Here is a 25,634-nt window from a genome sequence, read left to right on the forward strand (position 1 = left end):
TGGGGAGAGAAAAGGTAGAAGGGAAGGAGGGAGGGACTTGGGGAAACAGGAGGATTGGGAGAAAGGAAGGTTGGATAGGGGAGCACGGAACCACAATTCTTAGTTAAGGGAGCCACTTTAGGGGTGGCAAGAAACTTGACCCTAGCGGGGCTCCCAGGTGCCCAAGCTGAGGTCCCCAGTTAGTTCCTTGGGCAGCTGAGGATAGGGAACCTGAAATGACCCTATCCTAGAGCAATACTGACGAATATCTTGCATATCATCATAGAACCTTCATCTGGTGATGGATGGAGATAGAGACAGAGACCCACACTGGAGCACTGGACTGAGCTCCCAAGGTCCCAATGAGGAGCAGAAGGAGGGAGAACATGAGCAAAGAAGTCGGGACCACGAGGGGTGCACCCACCCACTGAGACAGTGGAGCTGATCTACTGGGAGCTCACCAAGGCCAGCTGGACTGTGACTGAAAAAGCATGGGATAAAACTGGACTCTCTGAACATGGCGAACAATGAGGGCTGATGAGACGCCAAGGACAATGGCACGGGGTTTGGATCCTACTTAATGTGCTGGCTTTGTGGGAGCCTAGCCAGTTTGGATGTTCACCTTCGTAGATATGGACGGAGCGGGGAGGACCTAGGACTTACCACAGGGCAGGGAACCCTGACTGCTCTTTGGACTGGAGAGGGAGGGGGAAAGGAGTGGAGGGAGGGGGAGAAGGGTGGGAGGAGGGGGAGGGAAATGGAAAATTAATTATTAAAAGAATAAAAGAAAAACAAAACTTGTATCTCCCATTCAGAATGGCATACCCAAAACTTTTTTCTGCCTTAAGTTTACTTAATCATTACATTTTAAGAAAGTAGACTTACTGAAAGAATAAAGATCTAGCTAATTCTTTGAAAAAAAAAAGTATTTTCATCTAGCAGTGACTATAGCTCAGACTTCTTACAACTTTCCTTAACTCATTGACAGTAAACATCAACTAAATAAAACTAGTCATTTGTTTAGGTTATTGATATAATAGCAAAGAATCAATGTCTCAGAAAAAAAGTCAACTTGGAAAAGCATTTCTCACAGTATAACCATTCTCATCCTGGGCGTTAACTTCTGCTCCATGAGCAACAAGCAGAGCAACAACCTGAGTGTGACCGTCTCGGGCAGCATACATGATTGGAGTCATAAGTCGCCTATGGAGGAAGAAGGAAGAGACACTTGTATTTATGTTACCATTATCAGCCATTCAACTTCATAGACATATGCACACATCAAGTCATCAATAATGTTTGAACAGAGAAGGAAATAAGAGTCTTTAGTACAGCAAATGATTTTTAAAAACATAATTGGGTGTAATAACACACTCCAGGGCAGGCTGGTCAAGACAAATTCAACTCCACTTTTTATGTGTGATTTTTGTTTTATATTGGTATTTTGTCTTATTGACTATGTTTGTTTTAACCTTTTGTATTGTTTTGTTTTATTAGAGAAGTAGAGAGACAGAGAGAGAATAAAACATGAAGTTGTGTCAGGATGATTTGGGAGGAGATAGAAGAGGGGAAAATAATATAATCAAAATATACTCACTGTATGTAAAATATTTTGAAATTAAGAGATCCAGTCTTGCAGTAAATAAGTAAAAGTACTGAATACTTACACCATACTGTTTACTAAATAAATGTGCACACATCTTTAAGTAATTCCTGCCTTTTAACATGAGTAGTTACTTTACATCCTACTTCATAATTTAATCAGAGTGCCTATTTTGTGTATACTGGGAATCCAGTGATCTCATTGGATCTCCTCATGTTTTAATGTAGGCTATTATCACTCTCTTTTAGTTTAGGATTGAATTTTATTCTGACCTAGGACTTATGCCAATCTAGAAAGAGATCAAACCATTCATTTAATTTGTCAACTATTTCTTGAGAATTCTCTGGGAGAGATTAGTGGTTTCCCTATAACTTATCACTTCCTCAAGTTAGATTCAATTGCTCTACTCCTAGAAGTTAGTTTCTGGGCCCATTCAAAGGAATCTAGAATCATTCTATCCGCTGTATGTGAGTGGAATATGAAATAATCTGTCTCAAGAGGGATCTGACATTCTGGTTCCAGTGATTCGGAGTCACCACATTATCCGATTTATGTACGAATAAGTTCAGATTGAAGAATCCCACATTTTGACCTGAAGTCCGTGTTTCTATTCATCTTTAGCTATGCTATCAACAAACAGGCTATCTCTCTATAAGGTTTATCAGCAGAAGATATGTCCTGAACGTGATGTCTTTGCACCAATCATCTTAGCACAACCACTAACACTTGGCCCCTTTTCTTCTCTGTATTTTGAATTCAAATGTATGTTTTTAAGTTCCAGGAATTATTTCTCATGTTATATTCAGATCTCCTTATGTAACCATATTTTTAAAGCAGATTTTACTTTTCTTCTTGAGAAATTTTGTAAGCTGTGAAAACTGTCAATTCTTTCCCCAGATTTGGGAAAGAATTATTCTCTATTTTGTGTCTGGGAGTCATGTCATTGTTGAAATTGTTTTAATGTAAAAATCAATTCAGAGTCTAAAAAATCAAGTTTCTTTTGCAGTAGGTCTACTGGTTCCCTCTAGTGGTCAGCATCACCACCAGAGAGAATTAGTTTGCATTAAATGAAGACCTGGACCAGACAAAGTGTCCTGCAACAAACACATGGGATGATATCATTTAAATGTCAATAGTGTTTCTGCTGCTTTGAGTTCCCAGATATTTGACAAAGCATTTTACCTTCACTCTTAGATGATGAAAAGACTAAATACTTAATTTCAGATTCAAATTGATTTCTCAGACCACTTGTCTTTCATACACAGCTGTTAAACTGTCAAATAATGATAGTCATTTCTGCAGAGTATTTGATATAAAACTTATGTCCTTAATACATTTTAAACTTCTTTAAGCTATTGTGAAATTTACTGTGCTACACCTATGTATTTTTGTTTGTTTGTTTGTTTATTTATTTATTTAGGTTTTTCGAGGCAAGGTTTCTCTGTAGCTTTGGAGCCTGGAACTAGCTCTAGTGGACCAGCCTGGCCTCAAACCCACAGAGATCCACCTGCTTCTGTCTCCCAAGTGCTGGGATTAAAGGCATGCACGACCACCATCCGGCTATTTTAATTCTTAATTAAAAGTCACATGCCACATGGTGACTCTTCTCACTGCTGTGACAGAACAGCTGACTAGAACATTAAGGAAGGGTCTATGTATTCTGGCTCACAGATCCTGGGCACAGTCAAGTATGGGGGAAGTCATGGTGACAGGTGCCTGAGGCATACATGTCTGGTCACATCACATCTACAGCACATCCGCGGTCCTGGACTTCAGCACATGGAATTGTGTCACCTAGTCAGGGGAGACCTCCCATCTCAGCTAACCTGATACAGAAACCCACTCACAGACAGGCCAAGATACTTGGCTCCTAGGCAATTCTAGATCCCGCCAGGTTGACAAACAATATTAACCATCACACCTACACATTTACTTGTATTAAAATTCTTTCATGGAAAGAAGAATCTTCATATTAAGGAATGTCCTATCTTCAGTATATGACAATTTCATGCCATTAGTGCTTCAAATGTAGCAAATCTACCTTCTATTTTCACCTGGAACCTTCTGTTCATATACAACTCAGGTCTTTCCTGAGTTCAAAACTTAGCTTTTTGGAAGTTTATCAGACAGACAGTTGAACTACTGATAATGTTCTTCATGTTTCTTATCTTTTCTTATAGATCCCATTTCTATTACATTATGTCATATTCTAGACAGTTGCCTCACATCCAGCTTCTAATCCACTTAGCTGTTCTCAGAAGTGACATGTTTGACATTATGGAGGTATATTTTGCTTTAATTGACCAGTTTAACACTTTTCTGTATTTGTTTCAAAAGCCTGATTATTATTTTGTGGCATCACATCCCTCTTTCATTCCTCAGAGCAATAAGGCCCTCTTCAGTTTTCCTTTCTGTAGTCTAAGTCACTTTTCCTGGATTTACTCTGCATGTTTAATCTTAGGACAGTGGTATTCTCTAAATGTTAAGAACTAGTGGCTGTGCTACTTATTTACTGATCTACCAGCAGGATGGACTCAAATACAGAAGATTCAAGTCACCTGTCCTGCCCGTCTGAGAGTAATGAGATTTTAGGTATTGTCATGTGTCCTATTTCTTTCCCTTTTCCAGCCCAGAAGCACCCCTTTGCTTAAATAGAATTTTATTAAAAGATTTTAGTTGTTTGATATCTAAATTTGCCGTGGAAGATCAAGACATAGCTTCAGCTTATATGCTGAGGTCATAAAGGTACTTTCACCCAAATTATTGATATTTCAGTCAGATTTTCTACTATAAATTTCATACTATAAAATTCACAAAGGATACAATTCCGTAGGTCCTTTGATTAGGCTATTTAGTTTTATACATTATATAAAATATTTTTTTAAATGTTCTCACTTTAGAAAACAAGGAAGTATACTCAATCTTCTAAAATTTCATGAAATATTATTTAAAATTGTCTTCGTTTAAGTCCTCAATTTTCTCTTACACATATCTTAGACATTTATGCTTGCTCTCAAGAGTGGGATGGATCTATGACACCATTACATTCTCCAGAGTCACAATTCATAGATTGGAAATCATCTGAATTTTGCACATTAGCATTAGAAAATGACACCCCTTTACTTCTGTTGAACAATTTATGAGCTGATTGCTTTGGACTTACCAATTTTAACATAATAGAATCTTAGTGTTTGTTATTCCTTTTAAAACTGAAAACAAATAGGTTAATAGCTTTACCAGAAGCAACAAAGTTCAATGGCTTACGTCAGAGTTCACCAAACTTTTCCTATAGAAGACAACAGAGTAAATCTCTTAATCTTTGTGAGCACACATGGATGTGTCACAGTTGTGACATTCTGTTGTGGGACAATGATTTCACCCTGTAAAGATTTGTTTCTTGTACTTGTCTAATGAAATGCTGATTGGCCAGTAGTCAGGCAGGAAGTAGTAGTGGGGTGACCAGGCAGGAAGCAGAGGTAGGGCAATGAGAACAGGAGAATTCTGGGAAGAGAAAGAGTCAGTCTGCAGTTGTCACCCAGACACAAAGGAAGCCAGACACAGAGCAAGCAAGATGTGACTGCCTCGCCAAAAAAGGTACCAAGCTACGTGGCTAACACAGACAAGAATTATGGGCTAAAATAGGTTATAAGAGTTATAAGAACCCTGAGCTAATAGGTCAATCAGTTTATAATTAATGTAGACCTCTGTGTGTTTATTTGGGACTAAACACCTGTAGGACTAGGCAGGACAGAAACCTTTTATTATATTATTATAGTATGAAAACTGCCACAGACAAGACATAAATAAAAGAGCATATGTGTGTTCTAATACATTCTCAGTGCACCAACTTCTGGTTTAGAGTGTAAGCAGTAAGGTCAGCTAGTTTAAATGCACAACTAGCCCATGTGCATTTGTAACAAATAATTTTTCTCAACCATTTTAAATTTTTATTCAGTCTGACTTTGTGGTTATTTCATTGCAATAAAACTTCCACTAGAGGGCAATAAAACACAACTTCATAGGAATTTTCAGTCACGATGTAATTAACCACTTCTTTGTACTACAAATTAAAAGACTGGTTTACCTTTATACTGTGGAATAATCCTTTACACTGTATAAAAATGTGTTGCTGTGACTGGTTTAATAAAAAGCTAAATGACCAATAGCTAAGCAGAAGGAACAGGAGGAACTTCTGGACAGAGAGAACTCTGGGAAGAAGACAAGTATTGTCTCCAGCTGGACAAAGAGGGAACAAAACATGCAAAAGGTAAAAGCCACGAGTCATGTGTCAGCACCTAGATGAACAGAAATCAGTTAATTTAAGTCATAAGAGCTACTGGGACAAGTCTAAGCTATAGGCTGAACTTTCATAGTTAATAGTAAGTGTCTGTGTCACTTTATGAGCTGGTGGCCCAAAGAAAAGCTTGCCTATATCTTCATATACATATTTGATGTATATTTAAGTATTATTTATTCTTTCTTAAATCTTCTTACAAGTGTAGCTGGAAGAATAATGAAACTAGCATGGTTTGGGCAATGATAAAGTGCTAAAAACTGGACATCACTTCCAGGATTAGAGTAGTTTTAGATCAATACTGAGGGGGCTACAATATGTTGGAAGGTTGCTCTAGTTTGGATATAGTTTGGGTGTTCACTAAATGTTCAAGTGTTGTAAGCTGGTCCCCACCTCCAGAAGAGGTGTGGAACCTTTGAGAAGTGGGACATAGAGAGAGAGGTTCTCAGGTTATCTGGGGAAAGTACTTGAAGATGACCAGGGTATCTTGTGGGAATCTTGTTAAGCTTCAGGGAAACTGTTACAAACCTTGAGTCTGGTCGTTTGCAGATACTGGCTTCCAGTTTGAGATGAGATTTCAGCTGGCACATGAGATCCCTATATCTCTTTGTCATTAACTACATAGCCACTCACAGAACTGAGACTTGCCACATCTTTGAGGCTTCAAAGGTGCTGTGTGTGAGATTCATAACTATATTTCCTATCTATATTTCAGATAGATGTGATTACTATTCTATGAAACAGAGTGAAAATAAAAATTTAACTAATGGAGACCTGAATTCAGAAAGGGGAGCTATCATAAACTAGGATTTCTGAAACACACATGCATATGTTAGCCCACGCACATGCACACACACTTCCCTCTTATCTTTGTAAGTAATCCACCTCAGAAATTTGTATGGTGACAAAGTTCATCCAATGCATGTGAAGATAGAGAAGCAGAACTAAGACTTCCAGAGCATGAAAACAAAGCCTCTGGTGTTGAACTGAGTCCTATATTCTCTTCCCAAGTTCTTCTTTGAGGCAGCTCCTAATTATTGGGAATATTATTTGAAGGTGTGCTACTTTTGTTTATGTTGCATTTGTTTAACTCTGTAAAGCTGTGATTCTTTGCCTGTCTAAACACCTGATGTTTTAATAAAGCTCAGAATGGCAAAAAGCAAGGCAGGGGAAAGGATAGGCGGGGCTGACAGGGAGAAAGAAAATATAGTAAAAGAAAACTGGGAGAAGGGGTTTGGTGTTGTCGTAGGAGGACATCAGGGGTCAGTCACCCAGCTAAACAGCAATCCACAGAGTAAGAACAAGTTCTAAAGAAGTAAGAGAATGGGAAAAACCCAGAGTAGACAGGATAATATAAATAAAAGAAAGAGGGCAAGAAACAAGCCAAGCTAAGGCTAGATGGTTATAATTAAGAATAAGATTCCTTGTGATTCATTTGGGAGCTGGGTGGCGGGCCCCCTAAAAGAGTCCAAAGAGTTTAACATCATATTACTACACCTAATGCCTGGGTAGCATTGGCAGAGAGTAGTACCAATTGGTCTTCTCACAGTACCACTCACAGAACTTGGAGTTTGGTGTTACTAAAGCACTGAGATTTCAAGGAGAACAATGTGAGCTTGAGACTTCCCTAGTAAGATGGTGGTTTAGAAGCCCCATCAGTGAGACATGGTGAAAAATAAATGATAGTTTCCATTCCTGCTTGACACAACAGCTGAGAACAAATTTCTTGTGGTAGGTTATAGCTCCTCAGGGAAGCAGGAAGGAGGAGCTGTGAACCAGCACTCAGTAGTGATGAGGCTTTATGAAGTCAGTGGGAAATAACAGGAAAGTCTGTCTATTCTCCTTGTACCATGTCCCCACTGCAGGAACAGTTAGCTGGAGAGACTAAGGGTTGGTCACCATTAGCAATGAAATGCACGGCCAGTGCAATCTGTGTGGCTCAAGGCTGAAGAATCTGAAGCAGATTCTCCAGTCTTGGTTACTGGGAACTGCCAGAAAAGGGATTCAGCTGCTCCCTGCCTTCACTTGAACAGCCAGAAAAAGGAAAGTTGAAGATGTGCTACCCAAGGTCTGAATACACACATGGGCAGAAAGGCAAAGTGCTGGCTACAAAGCCTGGAGTTCAAAAGTGATACTTCTCTATCTTACTCTGATGAGGTCTGCAGGAATCATCACCAATGATTTCCACACTACCCTTCCCTACACACCTGGTGCTACATAATTAGAATCCAGAGCTGTGGGGGCATGGACTGAGGGCTATACATGTTTGGCACTAACCAGTGGAGGCTTTGGCTATGGCAGCTGAAGTGTGGCCTGCAGGACACCCTGGAAAGGCTTCTAAAAGGAGGCAGCATAAGAACTAAGAACTACACTGCTGAACTCAGCTGTGCCAGAAATCCAAAGATAATCTCCTTAAACTCCCCTGGGCACTGCACACACACAAATCTTCTTTTATACTTTTGAGCCAGAATTGCAAACTGCACCTCCCTCTTCTCAGTAAAGTTTTCTACATGAAACATCACAGGGAAGTAATTCAAAACCATCTTAGGGAAAGCAATGTTGGTGCGATTGTATTTTAAAATCCGTTGTACTTTTAATTTTACTTTGTCTTTTATGTTAGCCTTTAATTGCGTAAACTTCACTTGTGCATAAATATTGCTTAATGGTTTTGTTCTAGATTTTGTGTTTCTCGGTAAGATTTTACGATCATCTGCCTATTGTTTACTCTCTGGTATTCTCTCACTACCCATGTCATTTCATTCTCATTCCAACTTTATTTTCTAAATTGTAATTGTCCAAAGGTTTAATAATCTTTAAACTCTGTGGGGACTACCAAACACTTTAAATTCTGTTGACACCAACTTCCCCTTTCCATCTACTTTTTACCCTCTTAACTTTTTTCTCAGTTGCTGTAACACTAATCCTATCTTCATTTAACCTGCTTCCTTCTACTCCTACCCTTAGTAAATAATATCTCAGTATACAGTACTATCCTGTTCCTTTTTCCCTCCAACAGGCAGTGAAATGAAATACTGTGTTTAGTATTCACACAGAGTGCTCATCTAGAACTGTGGTTGTCTCTGCACTTAATACATTAGTTAAAGAGTAGAGCAGGTGATCACACCTGAGCACATGGGCTGGAGATTTATCTTCTGTATTATGCTCCTGTGCTATACCTAGTCTCACTAGAACATTATATATACTTCAGCTGAAAGAATAAAACTGATTCAAAGGTTGAATCAATTTAAAAACCGTAAATGTGCATCAAACCCCAAGATATAAGAAATATGAAAGAAAAATCAAGGAAGTATGATGCCTCTAAAAATACTAACTCCACAGTAGTGAACACCAGTGAGAGCAAGTCAAATGAAATCCCAGATAAAGAGGTCAAAAGAATAATTATAAGAATATTTAACAAAATCAAAGCCAAAGTATGTCTTGCATGTGCTGAGTGAAATAAGGAAGCTAATACAGTATACGAAAGAGGAAAAAAGAGAAGATGAAATTTTGGAAAAATACAGCTGAAATTTTATAAATGCAAAGCTCATTAAGTCAATGTGGTGGTTTCAATGAGAATGCCCCTCATAGGCTTGATATATATCTGAATGTTTGGTTGCCAGTTGGTGGAACTGTTTGTGAAGGATGGTGTCATGGGTGGATGGGCATGGGAGTTTCAAAAGTCTATGCAATTCCCAGTTAGCTCTGTGTTTCATGCTTGTGGATCAGATGTAAACTCTCAGCTCCTGCTACAGTGCCGTGCCTACCTGCCTGATGCTATGCTTTCCCCTAGGATGGTCATGGATTCACCCTATGAAAACTGTTAGGCCCAATAAACTCTTTCTTCTATAAGTTTCCTTTGTCTTGGTGCATCTTTATGGCAAAAGAAAAGTAACTAAGACAGCCAAAAAAAAGCATCAATAAAACAACCAAAAAAAACCTCAGTAGAAAGCTTCTCTTATACCATGAGTCACTTGGAAGACAGAGTATTGGGGATGGAGAACAAGATATATAGATTCAAACATCAAGACATCTATCAAGATAAAATAAGAATGAATAAAAATGATATATAAAACCCAGAAAACACTATTAAAAGACAAAATTTATGAATCACAGGGATGAACAAGGAGAAAAACATCAGAGTAGAGGCATAAATAATATATTCACTAAAGATCACATAAAAAAGTTAGCAGATCAAGAAAATGAGCTGATCATCCAGGATACAGTATCTAACAGACAAGACAGGAAAAGAGCCACTCTATGCTATATTCTAGCTAAAATGCAAAGCCTACAGGACAAAAAGATGCAAAAGAACCAAATCACAGACAGTAGTAAATATGCCAGAATTAGCGAAGAGACAAAGACAAGAACCCCAAGTGCCAGGGCAGGATGGATGATGACAGTAAGCACTGAAGCTGAAGGACTAACCCAGACTACCATGTTAGAGATGAAGGAAGAACAACTTCCAAACTAACACAAGTCATGATTGTTAGGTCAGCACTACAAAAATACCCAAAGGAATCCTTTGTACTGAAAAAAAATCCCTGAGATTATAAAAAATAATAAGCCTTATTTGACATTAGAACAGAAATTTGGCAAATGATTGAGAATATACTAAAAGCTATAAAATTAACCAAATGACAGATATTAATAGAGTCCTTTTGATAACAACTTTAAATATTAACCATCTCATTAGCCCAGTCAAAGACACACCTCATCATCAAAGAGAAGCAACTCTAAGCCAAGGTTAAAAAATTTCACTCAAAGCAAAGGAACTACAAAGAAAACAGACATTATTGTTATAATATTGGAAAAAATAGACTTCAAGCCAAAATTACTGAGAAAAGATGAAGAAGGTTACGCCATATTGATAAAGAGACCAATAATTCAAGATGGTTTTATAATTCTAACACATACACACAGAAATCTAGTGCAACCGATTTCATAAGACAAACATTACTAGATATAAAAACAGGGAAGCGGTTAGGACTTAGAGAGGAATTAGGGGAAGAGAAAATGTGATTAAATATGTTGTATGAGAAATTTTTTTTAATAAAAGGAGAAAACTAAAAGAAAAAAATTAGAGATCTGAACATACAGTATTAAAAAAGTACTCAGAAATTTTAAAACTGAAAAATAAAAGTAGTTAATAAATGGACTTAATAACAGATGTACTAACTTAACACAAGTTTAGTGATTAGGAAAATATAGCAAGAGAGAATATTCACTATAAAATACGGAAGGGAAAATGAATGTATCAAAAGGAAAGAGTGTTAGTAAAATTGGTCTAAATGTGATGGTCTAAATCTCAGTTTCAGAGAAGAAAACGAGCAAAGCCAGTATAATTAACTTGTGAATTTCTCAAACTACTAAAAGATATCAAACAACAGACTTAAAAGAAGTCTAACTGGATGTCAACCTGTAGAAGAATGAAATTAGATCCATATCTATCACCATGCACAAAACTCAAGTCTAAATGAATTAAAGACCTCAATATAAATTCGATCACACTGAACCTGATGGAAGAGAAAGTGGGAAGTAGTCTACAACACATGGGCACAGAATACCACTTCCTACATATAACCCCAGTAGCACAGACAATAAGAGCAACATTGAATAAATGGGACCTTCTGAAACTGAGAAGCTTCTGTAAAGCAAAGAACACTGTCATTAAGACAAAAAGGCATCCTACTGACTGGGAGAAGATCTTCCCCGCATCAGACAAAGGTCTGATCTCCAAAATATATAAAGAACTCAAGAAACTAGACATTAAAATTCTGAATAACCCAATTAAAAATGGGGTACTGATCTGAACAGAGAATTCTCAACAGAAGAAGTTCAAATGGCCAAAAGACACTGAAGGTCATGTTCAACCTCCTTGGTGATCAGGGAAATGCAAATCAAAAAACTTTGAGATTCCATCTTACAATTCATAAGTGACAGACCACCTGTACTGTTCAAAACCACCTCTCTTGAGGAGGATCCATTTTTCTTTCTTGGAGAAGTATGGGAAGGATGCATAGCAAGGAAAACAGCTTCTTGTGGTAAGAACCCTCTCCCCTACAGATTCCTGAACCAAGGATCTAGGTCTGGGGAGAAAACCTTAAAAGATGAACAATAAGGTGAACAACCGACTAATCAGTTGAAATCACAGAGACTCGGAAGCAAGAAATAGTTCTAGGAAAGTAATAGTTAACCTAGAAATGGAATAAGGAGACTTGGGTTTATAAAATATATTAGGAATGTGTATGGCTGCTGAGATAGCGCAGTGCATAAAAGAACTTGCTGCTGTGTGATGCAAGGTTTATTTCCAGAATACAAGTAAAGTGGAAGGAAAGAACTTCTGTCACAAAGTTGTCCTCTGACCTCCACGCAGATACTGTAGCATGTACCTGCCCATGCAGAGACATCATATACATGTACAACAATAAATACATTTTAAAAAGAGTGCTCAGGAAATTAGTCTAGAAATCACTGCTTCCAGCATCTCAAATGTATGTATTTACTATTTGGCCTTGCAAAGAAGATACAAAGGCAACATTAATAATATTGGGCTTCGGGTCTAAACACAACTGAGTATACAATAAAAACAGAGTCTGTATATTTTTGAAAAGAATATGTACTCTAATTTTCTCAAATCAGGAATTTTTATATCTGAAATGTTGGCTATGAGTACAGAAAAAGAGAATTTAAGCACAAATTTTAGAAAGCAAAAAAAGTATTTTCAATTTCTATAATTATAGACCTAGACATGCAAAGAAACCAATGAATAATCGTTAGAAATAATGAGCTCAGCTGCAGAATGGATTCTGTATCTTCTAGACAATGTGTTAGTGTATTTGTGTACAGACATAAATACAGTATATAGATACTGTATTATGTGCAGAAACTGATACATAAGAAGAAAATACAATAAAATAATTTTGTTGTTGCATTATTTTAAAAAGGCAGTAAAGGTGAGTATGGTGGTACACATCTTTAATTCCAGTTAAAAAACTCCCAGAAAATTAAAACAACAGAGTAAAAATAAAGTATCCCAGAAGAATCAAAAATAAGAATATATAGCCTTTTCAGAAGAAACAGCAGATGGTACAACAACATAAAGTTTTGATAAGTATTAAAAGAAATTAATTTTCAAATTCATGGTCCTGTTTTTCATTAGTTATTGTTACTTACATATATGCATATGTACAGACACACATATTTCTAAATATATAAATCCAATTAGGGTTGTATGTTACTTGTATGTATGTATTATATTGCATATATATTTTCAGGGCTGAACATTTGTTATTGGTGTGCTCTTCCTTAGGCAAGAAGGAAATAATGTAATTATATTCTAATCTCAAAAAAAATCAAAACAAAGTACTTGCTAACCTAGAATTTTAATCTCTGCTAAAAAACTTAAAACTGTAAACAAAATGTTTTCAAATAAAAGATTCTACTTCTAACAGATTGTGGTGGTTTGAAAGAAAATGAAATGGTGCCCAAAGGGAGTGGTACCATTAGAAGCTGTGGCTTTGTTGAAGTAAATGTGGAGGAAGTATGTCACTATGGAGGTGGGTTCTGAGGTTTTATATATGCTCAAGCCACGCCCAGTGTCTCAGTTTACTTCCTGTTGCCTGTGTGACCAAGATGTAGCTTCTCCACTCTAAGCTCCTTTTCTAGCACCATAACTGCCTGCAAGCTGCCATGATGATAATGGACTAAACCTCAGAAATTGTAAGCCACCCAATTAAGTGCTTTCCTTTATAAGAGCTGTTGTGGTCATGGTGTCTCTTCACAGCAATAGAAACCTTAAGACATAGATGTATTAATAGAAGGTTTTAGATGGAAAATGATTTTTGATTGAAACAAAATACAGGACAGAATGAAGAACACCAGAGAAGATAATTATATGGGTAAAATTAAAAGAAAACATCATAATTGCTAGCAATACTAAAATAATAATAGCAAATATGAGCATCAAGTAAATATAAATACATGACAATACATACAAAAGACAATGGAATAAAAACCTTCTAAGAATCCAATGGTATCCATGGATTGATAAAAGCATTAATATATAGTAGACTTCAATAAAGTAAAGAATCAATATTGTAATTTCTAGGGTAGCCACTCAAAGAACAATGAAAGAAACAAATAACTGATAAGGTAGGGAATGGAATAATGTTAAAAAAAACTGGATTCTCAATCAAAATTAGAAAAAAGTTCATTTCCTTAATAATAGATATGTAGATAGTATATATATATGAAATGATAATGGATTAAATATCCAAATGAAAAGAAATATTAGCAATTATTTAATTTAATAATTTATATTGAAAAGAAAAGCTATATTTCTTATTTTAAATAGAAACAAATAAAAATTGATTCCTAACAACACACACAGACACACAACTTATTTGTACATTACCAAGGATGTAAAGTGGATGTTCTTTCAGAGAGCTTACAATATCAATTGTCAAACAGGTTTTTTTTAGGATTATTATGCATTTTAAATGTATGAACTTTAAAAGCAGTCTTCTTTGGAAGTCTTTTACAGAATTAATGTGTACATCCTTGTAAGGGGGTCTTTCTATCTAGGTACCGTTCAAAACAGAAAAACACCTCTATGATGTGATGCTTTTATTATTAAAAACAAAGCTGAAAAGATAAAATTACAGAGTTATAAAATAATAAAGTGGAAGCTCAAATCTTAGAAATCTGGCTCATGACACATTACTTCTAACCATACAATACAAGAATGTTAAATTGCACGCAACTTAATGATATCATCATGATGTTTAATAGGACAGTTTACTAGCAATATGAATACGTTAGAGTTCTCAAATAATATAAAGTTATTAAGTATTGATAGAAAGACCCCTCTCTCATTTTTGAGTGAGAAAGAAACCTACATGCATGTATACATTTGTATGTAAATGCAGTTCTGTTTTAAGAAGGATTGGATCTTCATTAAACTACTTACTATCTCATAGTTACTATCTATGAGAGAACAGAAGGAATTTCCTCAGTGGATCACGTGTGCTTACTCCGTGGATCTATTTGTTATTTAAATATTCACAACAAAAACGTGTCAACTAATTTGCAGATTTAAAAAGAAGAGGAACTACATCAGGAAGTTAATGATCCAATTTTATCCCAGGCTTTTCCAGACCCAGTCCAGCTGGCCTTGGTGAGTTCCCGAGAGAACATCCCCATTGTCTCAGTGTGTGGGTGCACCCCTTGCGGTCCTGAGTTCCTTGCTCGTGCTCTCTCTCCTTCTGCTCCTGATTTGGACCTTGAGATTTATGTCCGGTAGCGGACAATGAGGACTACTGAGAACTCAAGAACAATGGCAATGGGTTTCTGATCCTACTGCACGCACTGGCTTTGTGAGAGCCTAGGCAGTTTGGATGCTCTACTTGCTAGACCTGGATGGAGGTGGGCGGTCCTTGGACTTCCCACAGGTCAGGGAACCCTGATTGCTTTTCGGGCTGGGGGGGGGGGACTTAACTGGGGGAGGAGGAGGGAAATGGGAGGCGGTGGCAGAGAAGAGTCAGAGATCTTTAATAAATAAATAAATTAAAAAAAGGAAGTTAATGATAATTTCTAAGTTCGCAATTTAAAAACTACTTCTGGAAGAATACTGTTATGGCGTTGGCCTGAGCTGTCAGCAGCAAGCTATGCCACACAGTTACTGAAACTAGAAGCTCACTCTCGTTACAAGTCAGTACTATATGCACTCTGCCAAGCTGCTCCAGTGACATTTATGACTAAATTTACACTCTGGGAAAGGTAAAGTCTTCCCAGGGTTTCCTCTTCTTCTTCTTCTTCTTCTTTTTTAGAATAGGCAATAATATTCAACAAGTTAACAACCACGTAATGATTATGTCAAATTCTTGAGCACTGGGTAATGTGTTCTTATTTATCAATGGTAATAAAATACCTACTGAAGTTAAAATGCCACATAAGTTTGTAAAACTTATATCATGGCTGAGAAATCTGAATTTAATAAAATTCTTTGCCAGAAAAAGTACCTTCTATATATAAGCAAACCTTTTTTTTTAAAAAAAAAGAAAATATTTCAGCAAACTAGGGGGAAATCTTACAAATTCTTAATACAAACAAAAATCTTGTTAAACTACACAGGATTTTATCAGGCTTATTACTACTTTAACAATAAAAATGTTAGCTCATTTACAGCTGATTTGTAAGCCTATTTTAAACAACATATTTAAAAGCAATTAACACAGTGCTTGGGAGGCAGCAAATGTTGAGACAAATGTTTCCTTTAAAGTCAGCATGTCTGATAAGATGGTGGGGCAGCAGCCCTGGCTGTGTCCAGCCACAGAAGTTATACCCACAGGACTCAGAAAGGTAGAGGAGGATACACACGCCACAAAGTTAAAACACTAAAACTTTTAGGGGAAAGCATAGGAAATATACTTAAAGACACAGGAATAGGCAAGGACTTTCTGCACAAAAGTCCTCTAGCACAGGGAATTACAGAGAGCATTAACTAATGGGACACAGGAAATAATAATGTGTCTGCACAGCAAAGGGAACCATCAACACAGTGAAAGGAACCTGCAGAGTGGGAGAAAACCTCTGCCTGCTAAGCATTTAAATCAGCAATATTTAAGAAAAACAGAATTGTGATTTCTGTCTTAGAGCATTAACTTTAAAAATTACTTTCAAGTTGTTAGCTGACATTAATCCCAAAGAAAGAAAAGGAAAATAATCGAGAAAGTGATAAAAGAATCATGTAGATTTTTTTGTACCAATATGGAAAACTTATGAAATGTTAATGTTACTTTGAAAAAAAACTATAAAAGAAATCCACACAGAAAATGAACAGTTTAGACACTACGTCAGTCATAAATACAAAAACAAATTATAATTAGAAGATGCTAATTTCTCCTTGTAGACATGGTTAAGTTAGATAGATAATTTGGACAAAAACTCTGAAGGCACCCAAAACAGATGTATTTAAGATTTTTTAAAATTTTCTTAAAAACAAAGATACCAAGGAATAACTCAGATGAAATTCAGAGAGCAAAATGCGAGTAAGAGAGCTAGCATTTATGATTGCTTTTGCCTCTAGGACCCTTGCTATTTCACAGAACTCAATGAGAAAATGGCAGTGAATATCAGAATTAAGGCAACAGTCCTGGGATAAACATGGTAAAGGGCTTTATCTGTCATACTTGAAACAAATTAAGCTGAGATTCAAGGGATGGTATCTTCCAAGTTAAAAAAAAAATTGTCCTATTCATACCTCCAAACTGGTCCAAGGGAACCTCAATCTCCAAATTTCAGATTACATGATTGCAGAACGGACAATGTCACTGACAAATGATTGAATGCCTCATTTTATTCTCACAGTTAGTTTTCAAATCTAGTAACTGACACCTGGTTATTAAGAAGCATGAGAAATCTTACCAACATAAAAAAGCTTAAAAAGATTTTAGATAATGGCACTGATCAATCTAGATGACATATTTACCACATTGAAGAAGTTTTAACTTAGAGTTGGAAATATTCTCAGGGAATAATAAGTTATAAAAAGTAACACTTCAATTTTAAGAAGCCAGAAAAGTAAATGAAATCAACTCAGCATTTTAGAAACAGAATGAAGGTAAAATGAGATTTGGTAAACTAAAGGAATGTGCATGATGGGCGTTATGAGTGTGGACAAACCTGTACCAACAACAAGTGCGTGGCGATTGGACATTCTTCCTTTCCACCATCACGTGGGCTCTTGGAACTTTGGTCATTAGGCTTGCAGGGCATGCACTTTTACCTGCTGAGCCATTTTATCAGTCTCAGATTTGAACATGTAGCTATTTACTTACACAAAATTTCAGCAGCAGCAATACTGAAGCAGTTAAGAACTGTGCTATAGCTGGGCATGGTGACACACATCTTTAATACCAACACTCAAAAGGCATGATGAAGCTGAGGCTAGCCTGATCTACACAGCCAGTTCCAAACAGCCAGGGCTACATAGCAAAATCCTGTCTCAAGAAAGCTCTGGATATTAAATATTTATCTTTAAGTGACAAATTTTCATTTTTTAATGAAAGAAATACAAGGTTCACTACAAAAAGACTAAGCTGTATTTGTTTAGATTTTAAGCTTCTTTGTAAGAGAACTGTTGCAAAGCTTTCTCCGCTGTCACCTGAACAGGTCAGTGAAGAACATCATCCGAACTCAGAGCAACAGGCATACTAATGCAAGGGCTGTTGACTCTGAAAACAGGTTAGAATTCATAGCTCTACGAAACAAGAGGAACTCTTATGGGGACAGTCTATGCTCTCAGATGCTGAACATTTATTATGTAGGCAATCTATTTTTTCTTCTCTCCTTGATGGCTAGAATACAGCTGAAAGTAGAAAGACTTCCAACAGAGAATGAACACTAGAGATTTCATGCTACCTACAAGAGTTCCCTTTACTACATACCAACAATTCAATCTGAACTTTATCAAACAATAAAATAGTAATTTCTCTAAACAGTCTAAAAATTAATCCAGACAGAAGGGAGGGAGGGAAAAAGGAAGGAGAGGAGGAAAAAACGGAAGGAGGGAGGAGAACACAGCAATGAACTATAATGGCTAAAGAAGAGAAAAATTTGAAAACATATACAAACACTTGGTGGTAATGATCAGCACCCACACAAACGGTTTTGCTGAAACCATGCAAACAACAGTCACAAGTACAAAATGTGATCTCCTAATAAACAACTAAATAGGTTAAATATAGGTGTGGATAAGTCAGTGCTACCCCATGGAACCACACAATGTGCTTGTCCCCCCTTAGGCAGGAAGGGGTAATGAAAGGTGCAATGCTAGCAGCGATTCTGTTGTAAGAAGGGCGGTGGGCTATGTCCCACCACCCAGGAGGGCTCCCAGAGGGGTGGGCTGTGTTCCTGCCCCACACGGCTAGTTTATGCCCCGAAATAATTACACGGAAACTGTATTCTTTTAAACACTGCCTGGCCCATTAGTTTCAGCCTCTTATTGGCTAGCTCTTACATATTGATCTAACCCATTTCTAATATTCTGTGTAGCACCATGAGCTGGCTTACCAGGGAAGATCTTAACCTGCGTCTTTCTGGAGTGGGAGAATCATGGCAACTGACTTACTCGGCTTCTTTCTCCCAGCATTCTGTTCTGTCTACTCCACCTACCTAATTTTCTTTACTATCAGGGCCAAGCAGTTTTCTTTATTAATTAACCAATAAAAGCAACAGATAAATACAAGACCCACCTCCATCACGATTCTCTTACTACTCATGCTCCCTAAGCTTAGTCTTAAAATGATTTAGATTCTGCCTCTGAAAATTAGCAAATAACTTTATAGAAATTTAAAATATGTATTGCCTGTTCTTTCCATTTTTAAGTCAACCAATTTTACGTTTTATTATGTCAGCTATTTTTGCCAGTTATTAGTTTCTTTTCTATTATTGTGATAGAACACATGGCTTAAGCAAATCATAGAAGTTGGCGTATGGTTCTAGGAGGATAAAGTCTGACATGGCAAGGAAGGATGGCAATAAGCAGTCATGGTGGAAGTTAGAGCAAAAGCTGAAGTCTCAAGTTTTGATGAGAGCAAACGCAATGTCACCAGTCTGCAACCTCTCAATACCCACTCCTAGTGACACGCTTCCTTTACCACCAACTGGAAAGCAAATACTCAAATGCCCAAAACTATGGGGCATTTATGATTTCATCACCACAACCAGAATACAAAGATTTCATGATATATAAAAAGAATTATTATAGAATACTCATAGGAACATCAAGCACTAAATAACTGATAAATACAATATGTATATATCAAATATCAAAGAATGTGATATTCATTCTTTGCTGAAAGAAACTAAGCAACAAAAATACCATACAATTCTATTTACATAACAGCCTAGAATAAAATGGTTAGAGTTGCAGAACCAGTTGCTGACTACATGACAGCCACTAAAGAAGGGGATTTAACAGGAAAGGGTTCCAGCAAACTTTATGGAAGGATAGAAATGCTGGCTTACAGTGTGGTTACATAAATGTGTACCGCTTCAGTCAATTATACACTAAAATGTAAATTCTTTACTGCATGTTAATTTCCTATAATCTTAAAAAATTAAATTATTACAGGAATCCATTAGTACCATTCCAAAAGACTTCTAGCAAGCAAAATAATAGAAAATTTAACATTTACTCTTAACTTTTTTCTTTCTTCTCATTTCTTTTTAGAAAAACTGACAAAGTAATTTGATTCAAAGAACTCACTTTCATTGTAAAAGTCTACAGACTCCTAAAGAATCTTCTAACAAACAAGTGAATTCCTCATTTTCTTCACACCGCTAATTTAGCTACAAAGACTCTGTATTTAGGGCTGTTTCTGCAGGATGTAGATGTGCCCAAGCCACATCAGACATGAGAACAGAACGTTCAGATTTTAGCTTACAGCTTGACCTATAAGGCTTTGTTACTACTTTTATTCATGAAATAAGACTACAGACCTCATTTTTGTTAAAAAAGAAAATCTTCCTAGACAACTAGCAATTAGGTGATCATCTAGCTCTTATAAAATTAGTCATTTATAAGCTTTATGGATCTCTTCTATCACTCTAGATACTTTTTATGAGCAAAAGAATTCCTAAGTCAACAGACTAAAAGTACCTTCATGTAAATGTCTGTTTTCTCCCTGACATTTGAATAATTCCAGTTACATTTATATCTGGTATATTTTGTATATAATACATAAAACTAAACCTTCCAATATTCAAATAGGCATCAGTTTTTTTGAATTATGATTTATGTATTCAGTTCCCTCCAAATCTCACTATATTCTCCTGTGTCCTGAGATTACTTTCCTTTTACATGACATTTCATTTAAGGTCTATTCTATGTATCCGAAAGATGATCTCTAGACTAGAACTCATGACACTTATTGCTTTGATGTCTCCTTTAGGATGCTTCTAAGTTAGTCAGTAAGAAGGCAAAGCTTTCACTACTTGCTGTTGGTACACAGTCTTTCTGTAAGTTGTACAGGCTTGACTTTGAACTTACAATCCCCCTGCTTCAGACTCCTGGATGCTAACAGGCATGGACTGCCATGCCTGGGTACTACCTATTATATCTTGTGAAAGTACTAAAAGAAAAAAAGATTTTTATCTATTTGGAGTATTTCTCAAGCAAGACCTATTTTGGATTCCATACTACACTGGGACTCTGCAAAGATACTTTTGATTATGGCACTGGAAAAATATCACTACATTTAGTAGTTAGTCAAGGACGCGCTGGTAAAATATCCTGTTATTCATAGGATATCCCCTCTAAACAAAGAATTACTAACCCTAAAATGTCAATAGTGTTAAAGTTAAGAAACCCTGATATACTGTTGACAAGCCATACAGATAATCTCATCTAAAAACTAAAGATTAAAAAGGGATATTAAAACTATCTGATAATTTTTAGCATACTTTTTCAGCAGTTTTATTCTCTTTAGATAATAACTCTTTAAGTATATATTTTAGATCGGGTTGTGTCTTGAAATTGAGAAAAATTATTAAGTTGATTTGAATCCAAGTGTGCTGCTGTCATTTAAATTTGGACCTTTGGAAATGGCCTAAAATAAGACTTGCTTCCTGGACTCAGTAAAAAATTGATTTTATGATGCACTCTTCCGCTTTTAAAACGCCTTAATGTCAAAATGGAAGTCACATAACATGTTGTGTTCGGGGAGAGGTTTCCTCTGGAAACAAAAGGCTGTAAATTCCTTCCAGATTAACAAAGATCAGATTTGGCTAGGAAACCTCCTAATATCTTGGCTACAGACATGGAGGAAGAAGACAAAAAAAAAAAAAAAGACTACAGGACAGGTAATGTTTAAGCTGATCCTTTGACATGGAAACAGCTCTGAGATGACACATGATAAATCTTGTTGGCTACAGAGTCCTCATGAGTTATTATTACATACCATCTTTTCATATAGCTTGGTTAGAGAGAAACTTACATTACAATTTGATTATACAGTACAAATGTATTATAAAGTTGACAGATGCTCTTACCTGCTCAAACATAAAGCAGAAAACCACCTTTAACTTACCTGTGCACACTGCACATTTCATACTTGTATTAATGTAGATACGTATGTTACCTTTGAACGTTCATGTGTTTTCGGAGCAAGGGGACTGGACACCAATAAAAATGAGTGGCCCAGGTGATACAGACTCTCAGAGTGCCTTTGTTGCAGTTTCCTCAGGGTTCTGCATCCAGAACAGCTTTAAGGCTGAGATGGTCCAGCTTCACAGACTGCTCTAACCTGGATTTCAGATAAGCCTTGCATTTCCTATTACACAGAGCCTGGACAACAAATAATACTGCTAATTCTCCTTGAACTTGACCATTATCCCAATTTTTCCAGGGTCTTCTAAAGATTCCAGTGTCCTCAGACAACATGAAGTAGTCTAGAGAATATAATGCCCACATGCCTAAGGTAAGGTGGAATTGGATAGCTTTTAATCACTGAATGAGTTTCAGATGTTTGTCATCATTTAGGGGGGTTGGTTACAAGTTGTTGTTGGTCATGGTTAGGGAAAGAGCTAAACAAAGGAGTTAGATTCAAGGATCTCTCTCTGAAGGAAAAAAGTGGAATATAGTATAAAAATGATGAGCTAAGACGGTGGATTATTGAGTCTACTTTTAAACAATCACTAATTTCAAATATTTTGCATTGGTATGGATTTTTGTATACTGATACAAATTTAAGGTTATTTTTGTTATATTGTATATATGTTACTATTCTTCTTTAATGTATTGTACCTATGAAGCTCATTTAAAAAGGTTATATAACGTTTAAGTCTTTGAAAGCTATTTAGGATAATAAATACAGCTTAATAACTGTCAAACTTATAGGCATGTTAGGTATGTTTTCAAGATCACACATACAAATTTAGATAGATGATGGTCTTCAAACATTTTAAGGACCTATAGAATATTAAAAGGGTAAGTCACAAAACAATCCCACACCAGTTTGGAATTATGATTAATAAAAGGGTTATTTATTTAAAGGGAAAAACTTACAGATAACTGTCTTAGACAACAGCCCTCTGCATGACCAAGAAAAAGAGTCTGGTAACCAGAAGTGGAGTCTGAAGCAAGAGAGAAAGTACTTTTTCAAGCCAGAGAGACCACGCCCAAGTGTATCTTAAAGGCTATTGGCTGAAGGAGCAGAAGGAGCTCCCACAGCAGATATGACATAAGGCTTTTTATGACTGAGATATATCTGCTCCTGGTGAGATATGTCTGCTCCTGGCAGTACCAATCTACTTCCAAAATGGATAATTGGCATCAAAGAACGTCCACATGGAATGTGCTTCTTTGTGGCGAAAGCTAGTCATTTGGGTAAGAAACTGCTCTTGCCTTGACTGCTGACAATATGCTGTCCAAACTGAACCAGTAGAACACAAAGAAAAGTGACTGCCAAACTGCCATGAATGGGTAGGAATGTCCTTCAAAAATTCGTGCTTCACAGAAAAGTCTGTCAGATATTCTAGGCCTGCAAGCCAAAGATAGATGCCCCAATGTTGCAGGGGAAGTTTGGGTGATTTTCCAAGCAGTTAGTTGTTTCTGTCATTACTGTTAGGTTTGTAAGTGACTTGTACTGCATTTACTGTTTACTCAGGTAATATTATATCCTACTGGGGTCTTTGATAGAGATGAATACCAGATAATTATAGTTACAATTTTCCTTAGTTATAATAAAAGGTAAATAAGGTACAGAGCTTTGGACTCATCAGGATAGAATAAATAATGCAGTATTTTCTCCAAATATGTCAAAAAATGGATTGGACATTGTAAATATAGCTTTTACCTGATAGCTGTTTGTATCGTTTATAGTTTTATTATGTGAGAGTTAAAACCTTTCCTTTTTACTTAAACAAAAAGGGATGTTATGGAATGATCTTTGTGTACATTGCAAATATTTGTCATATGGATAGGTTTAATAAAAAGGTGAATGGCCAATAACTAGCCAGGATTTTAGGGGCACAAAGGACAGACACTGGGAAGGAGAAGCACAGGGTCACCAGGAGATGCAGAGGGAGCAAGACATGTGGGAGGGCACATAAAGCCACGAGCCAAGAGGCAATAGGTAGAGTAGCAGAAACGGGTTAATTAAGAAGTCTTGGTGTGGTTACTTAGTAGTTGGCAGTTGGGATAGAGAAAAATTGCTTACAGTGTATTTTCTCAGTATTTCTATTAATAAAACTGCTAATTCTTTAAAAAAGTACTTATTTTGTTATTATTTTTAGTTATGTGCATGTCAGTGTAAGTGTCTAAAGAATCCAGAAGAGAGCTTGGTGGTGGTGGTGGTGGTGCATGCCTTTAATCCCAGCACTTGGGAGGCAGAGGCAGGAGGATCTCTTTGAGTTTGAGGAGAGCCTGGTTTACAAAAGCTAGATCCAGAGCAGGCACCAAAGCTACACAGAGAAACCCTGTCTCAAGAAACAAAACAAAACAAAAAAATTAAATTAAAAAAAAGTTCAGAAGATGATGTTGGATTCCCTATAGTTACAGATTCAGGTAGTTGTGAGCCAGCCAATGTGGTTTCTGGGAACTGACCATAAATCCTCTGCAACAGCAGTATATATGTCTCCTAAATACTGAGCCATCTTGCCAGACCCAAATTCTTAATTTTTACATGCAGAAAAAACTTGAGAAACTTTATTACTATACTATTGTTCAACCACCATGCTCTTCTAAGGCTATGATTCACAGGAAATAGGTTTACAGTGCTCTTTCCGTGTAGTTACAAATGCTTAGTCCTTTAAAATTTAAAAGCCAGAGTTTTAACTTCATGTTATCTTATTTTAATAATTTTAATAAAGAAATTATGACTTTATCATGCAGTTTTATTCACTATTGGGCCAAGTAAACAATGCTATTGATTTTTAAGAACTCATTTTATCAAATATAACAGGCTGATAAAGTATGTTTTCATCAGAGAATTAGATTCTTACCTACAAGCAATATTTGGATCTGCATTTCGTGAAAGTAGCAACTCTACACACTTCAAGACATGCTCCTCTGAGCCACGAGCAGAGCATGCAGTTATCAAGATGGTTAACTTGTCTACATGAGAAGAAAAGCAAAGAAATCCTCACACATTAGGAAGTGTCTCTAAATGCCTTCTTTACCATGCTAAGTATTTACTGTACTCTAAAATTCCCAGCCTCTTCCCATCTCTAGCACTCCAGTCAGACTTCACCATCTCAGCAATGGGCCTTTTGTATCTCTAAAGTGTATGTCAATTCATATCTTAACTTTCTTCCCTTATTACCATCTCTTTAAGAGAGTAGAAAGTGGTTAGGCACAATGAATTTGTATATCCACATAGCCTGCATGTGAAGTTTTAATTTAAAAATTAAAAAAAAACTACTTTGCTGAATTTGTGATTAGAAAATAACAACAGTCTCTGGTTTTACTTCACTTTTGACAATCCTTGATTTGTTTGTAAACTGCACCGATGAAGAGGTCAGAAGACAATTTCTGAAAACTGGTTCTCTCCTTCCATCATGGTTTCAGAGATGAAATTTACATAATCAAGCATGGCTTGGCAGCAAGTGCCTTTGTCTGCTATGCCATCTTGCTGGTCCAGCATCCATCAGTGTTTTTTTTTTTAAATAGTCATTTCTACTCTATGAATTCATCCTCTATGGACATCAAGGATGATTAAAGACAAATAACAACACAACAAAAACCCTTTTCAAATA

The 25,634-nt window shown here is 36.5% G+C and overlaps 1 protein-coding gene across 1 annotated transcript in view; it reads right to left on the minus strand.

Moving 5' to 3' along the window:
* The window catches only part of Asz1 (ankyrin repeat, SAM and basic leucine zipper domain containing 1), a 48,376-nt gene that overhangs the window by 16,912 nt on the left and 5,830 nt on the right, over positions 1-25,634 (minus strand). The window contains exons 4-5 of the mRNA XM_075953568.1: positions 24,882-24,993; positions 1,071-1,182 (exon numbers count right to left, since the gene is read on the minus strand). Of these exons, the coding sequence (XP_075809683.1) occupies positions 1,071-1,182; positions 24,882-24,993 (224 nt within the window). The remainder of the gene's footprint in view (positions 1-1,070; positions 1,183-24,881; positions 24,994-25,634) is intronic.

The sequence above is a fragment of the Microtus pennsylvanicus genome, chromosome 19, assembly GCF_037038515.1.
Source record: "Microtus pennsylvanicus isolate mMicPen1 chromosome 19, mMicPen1.hap1, whole genome shotgun sequence".
NCBI lineage: Eukaryota > Metazoa > Chordata > Mammalia > Rodentia > Cricetidae > Microtus > Microtus pennsylvanicus.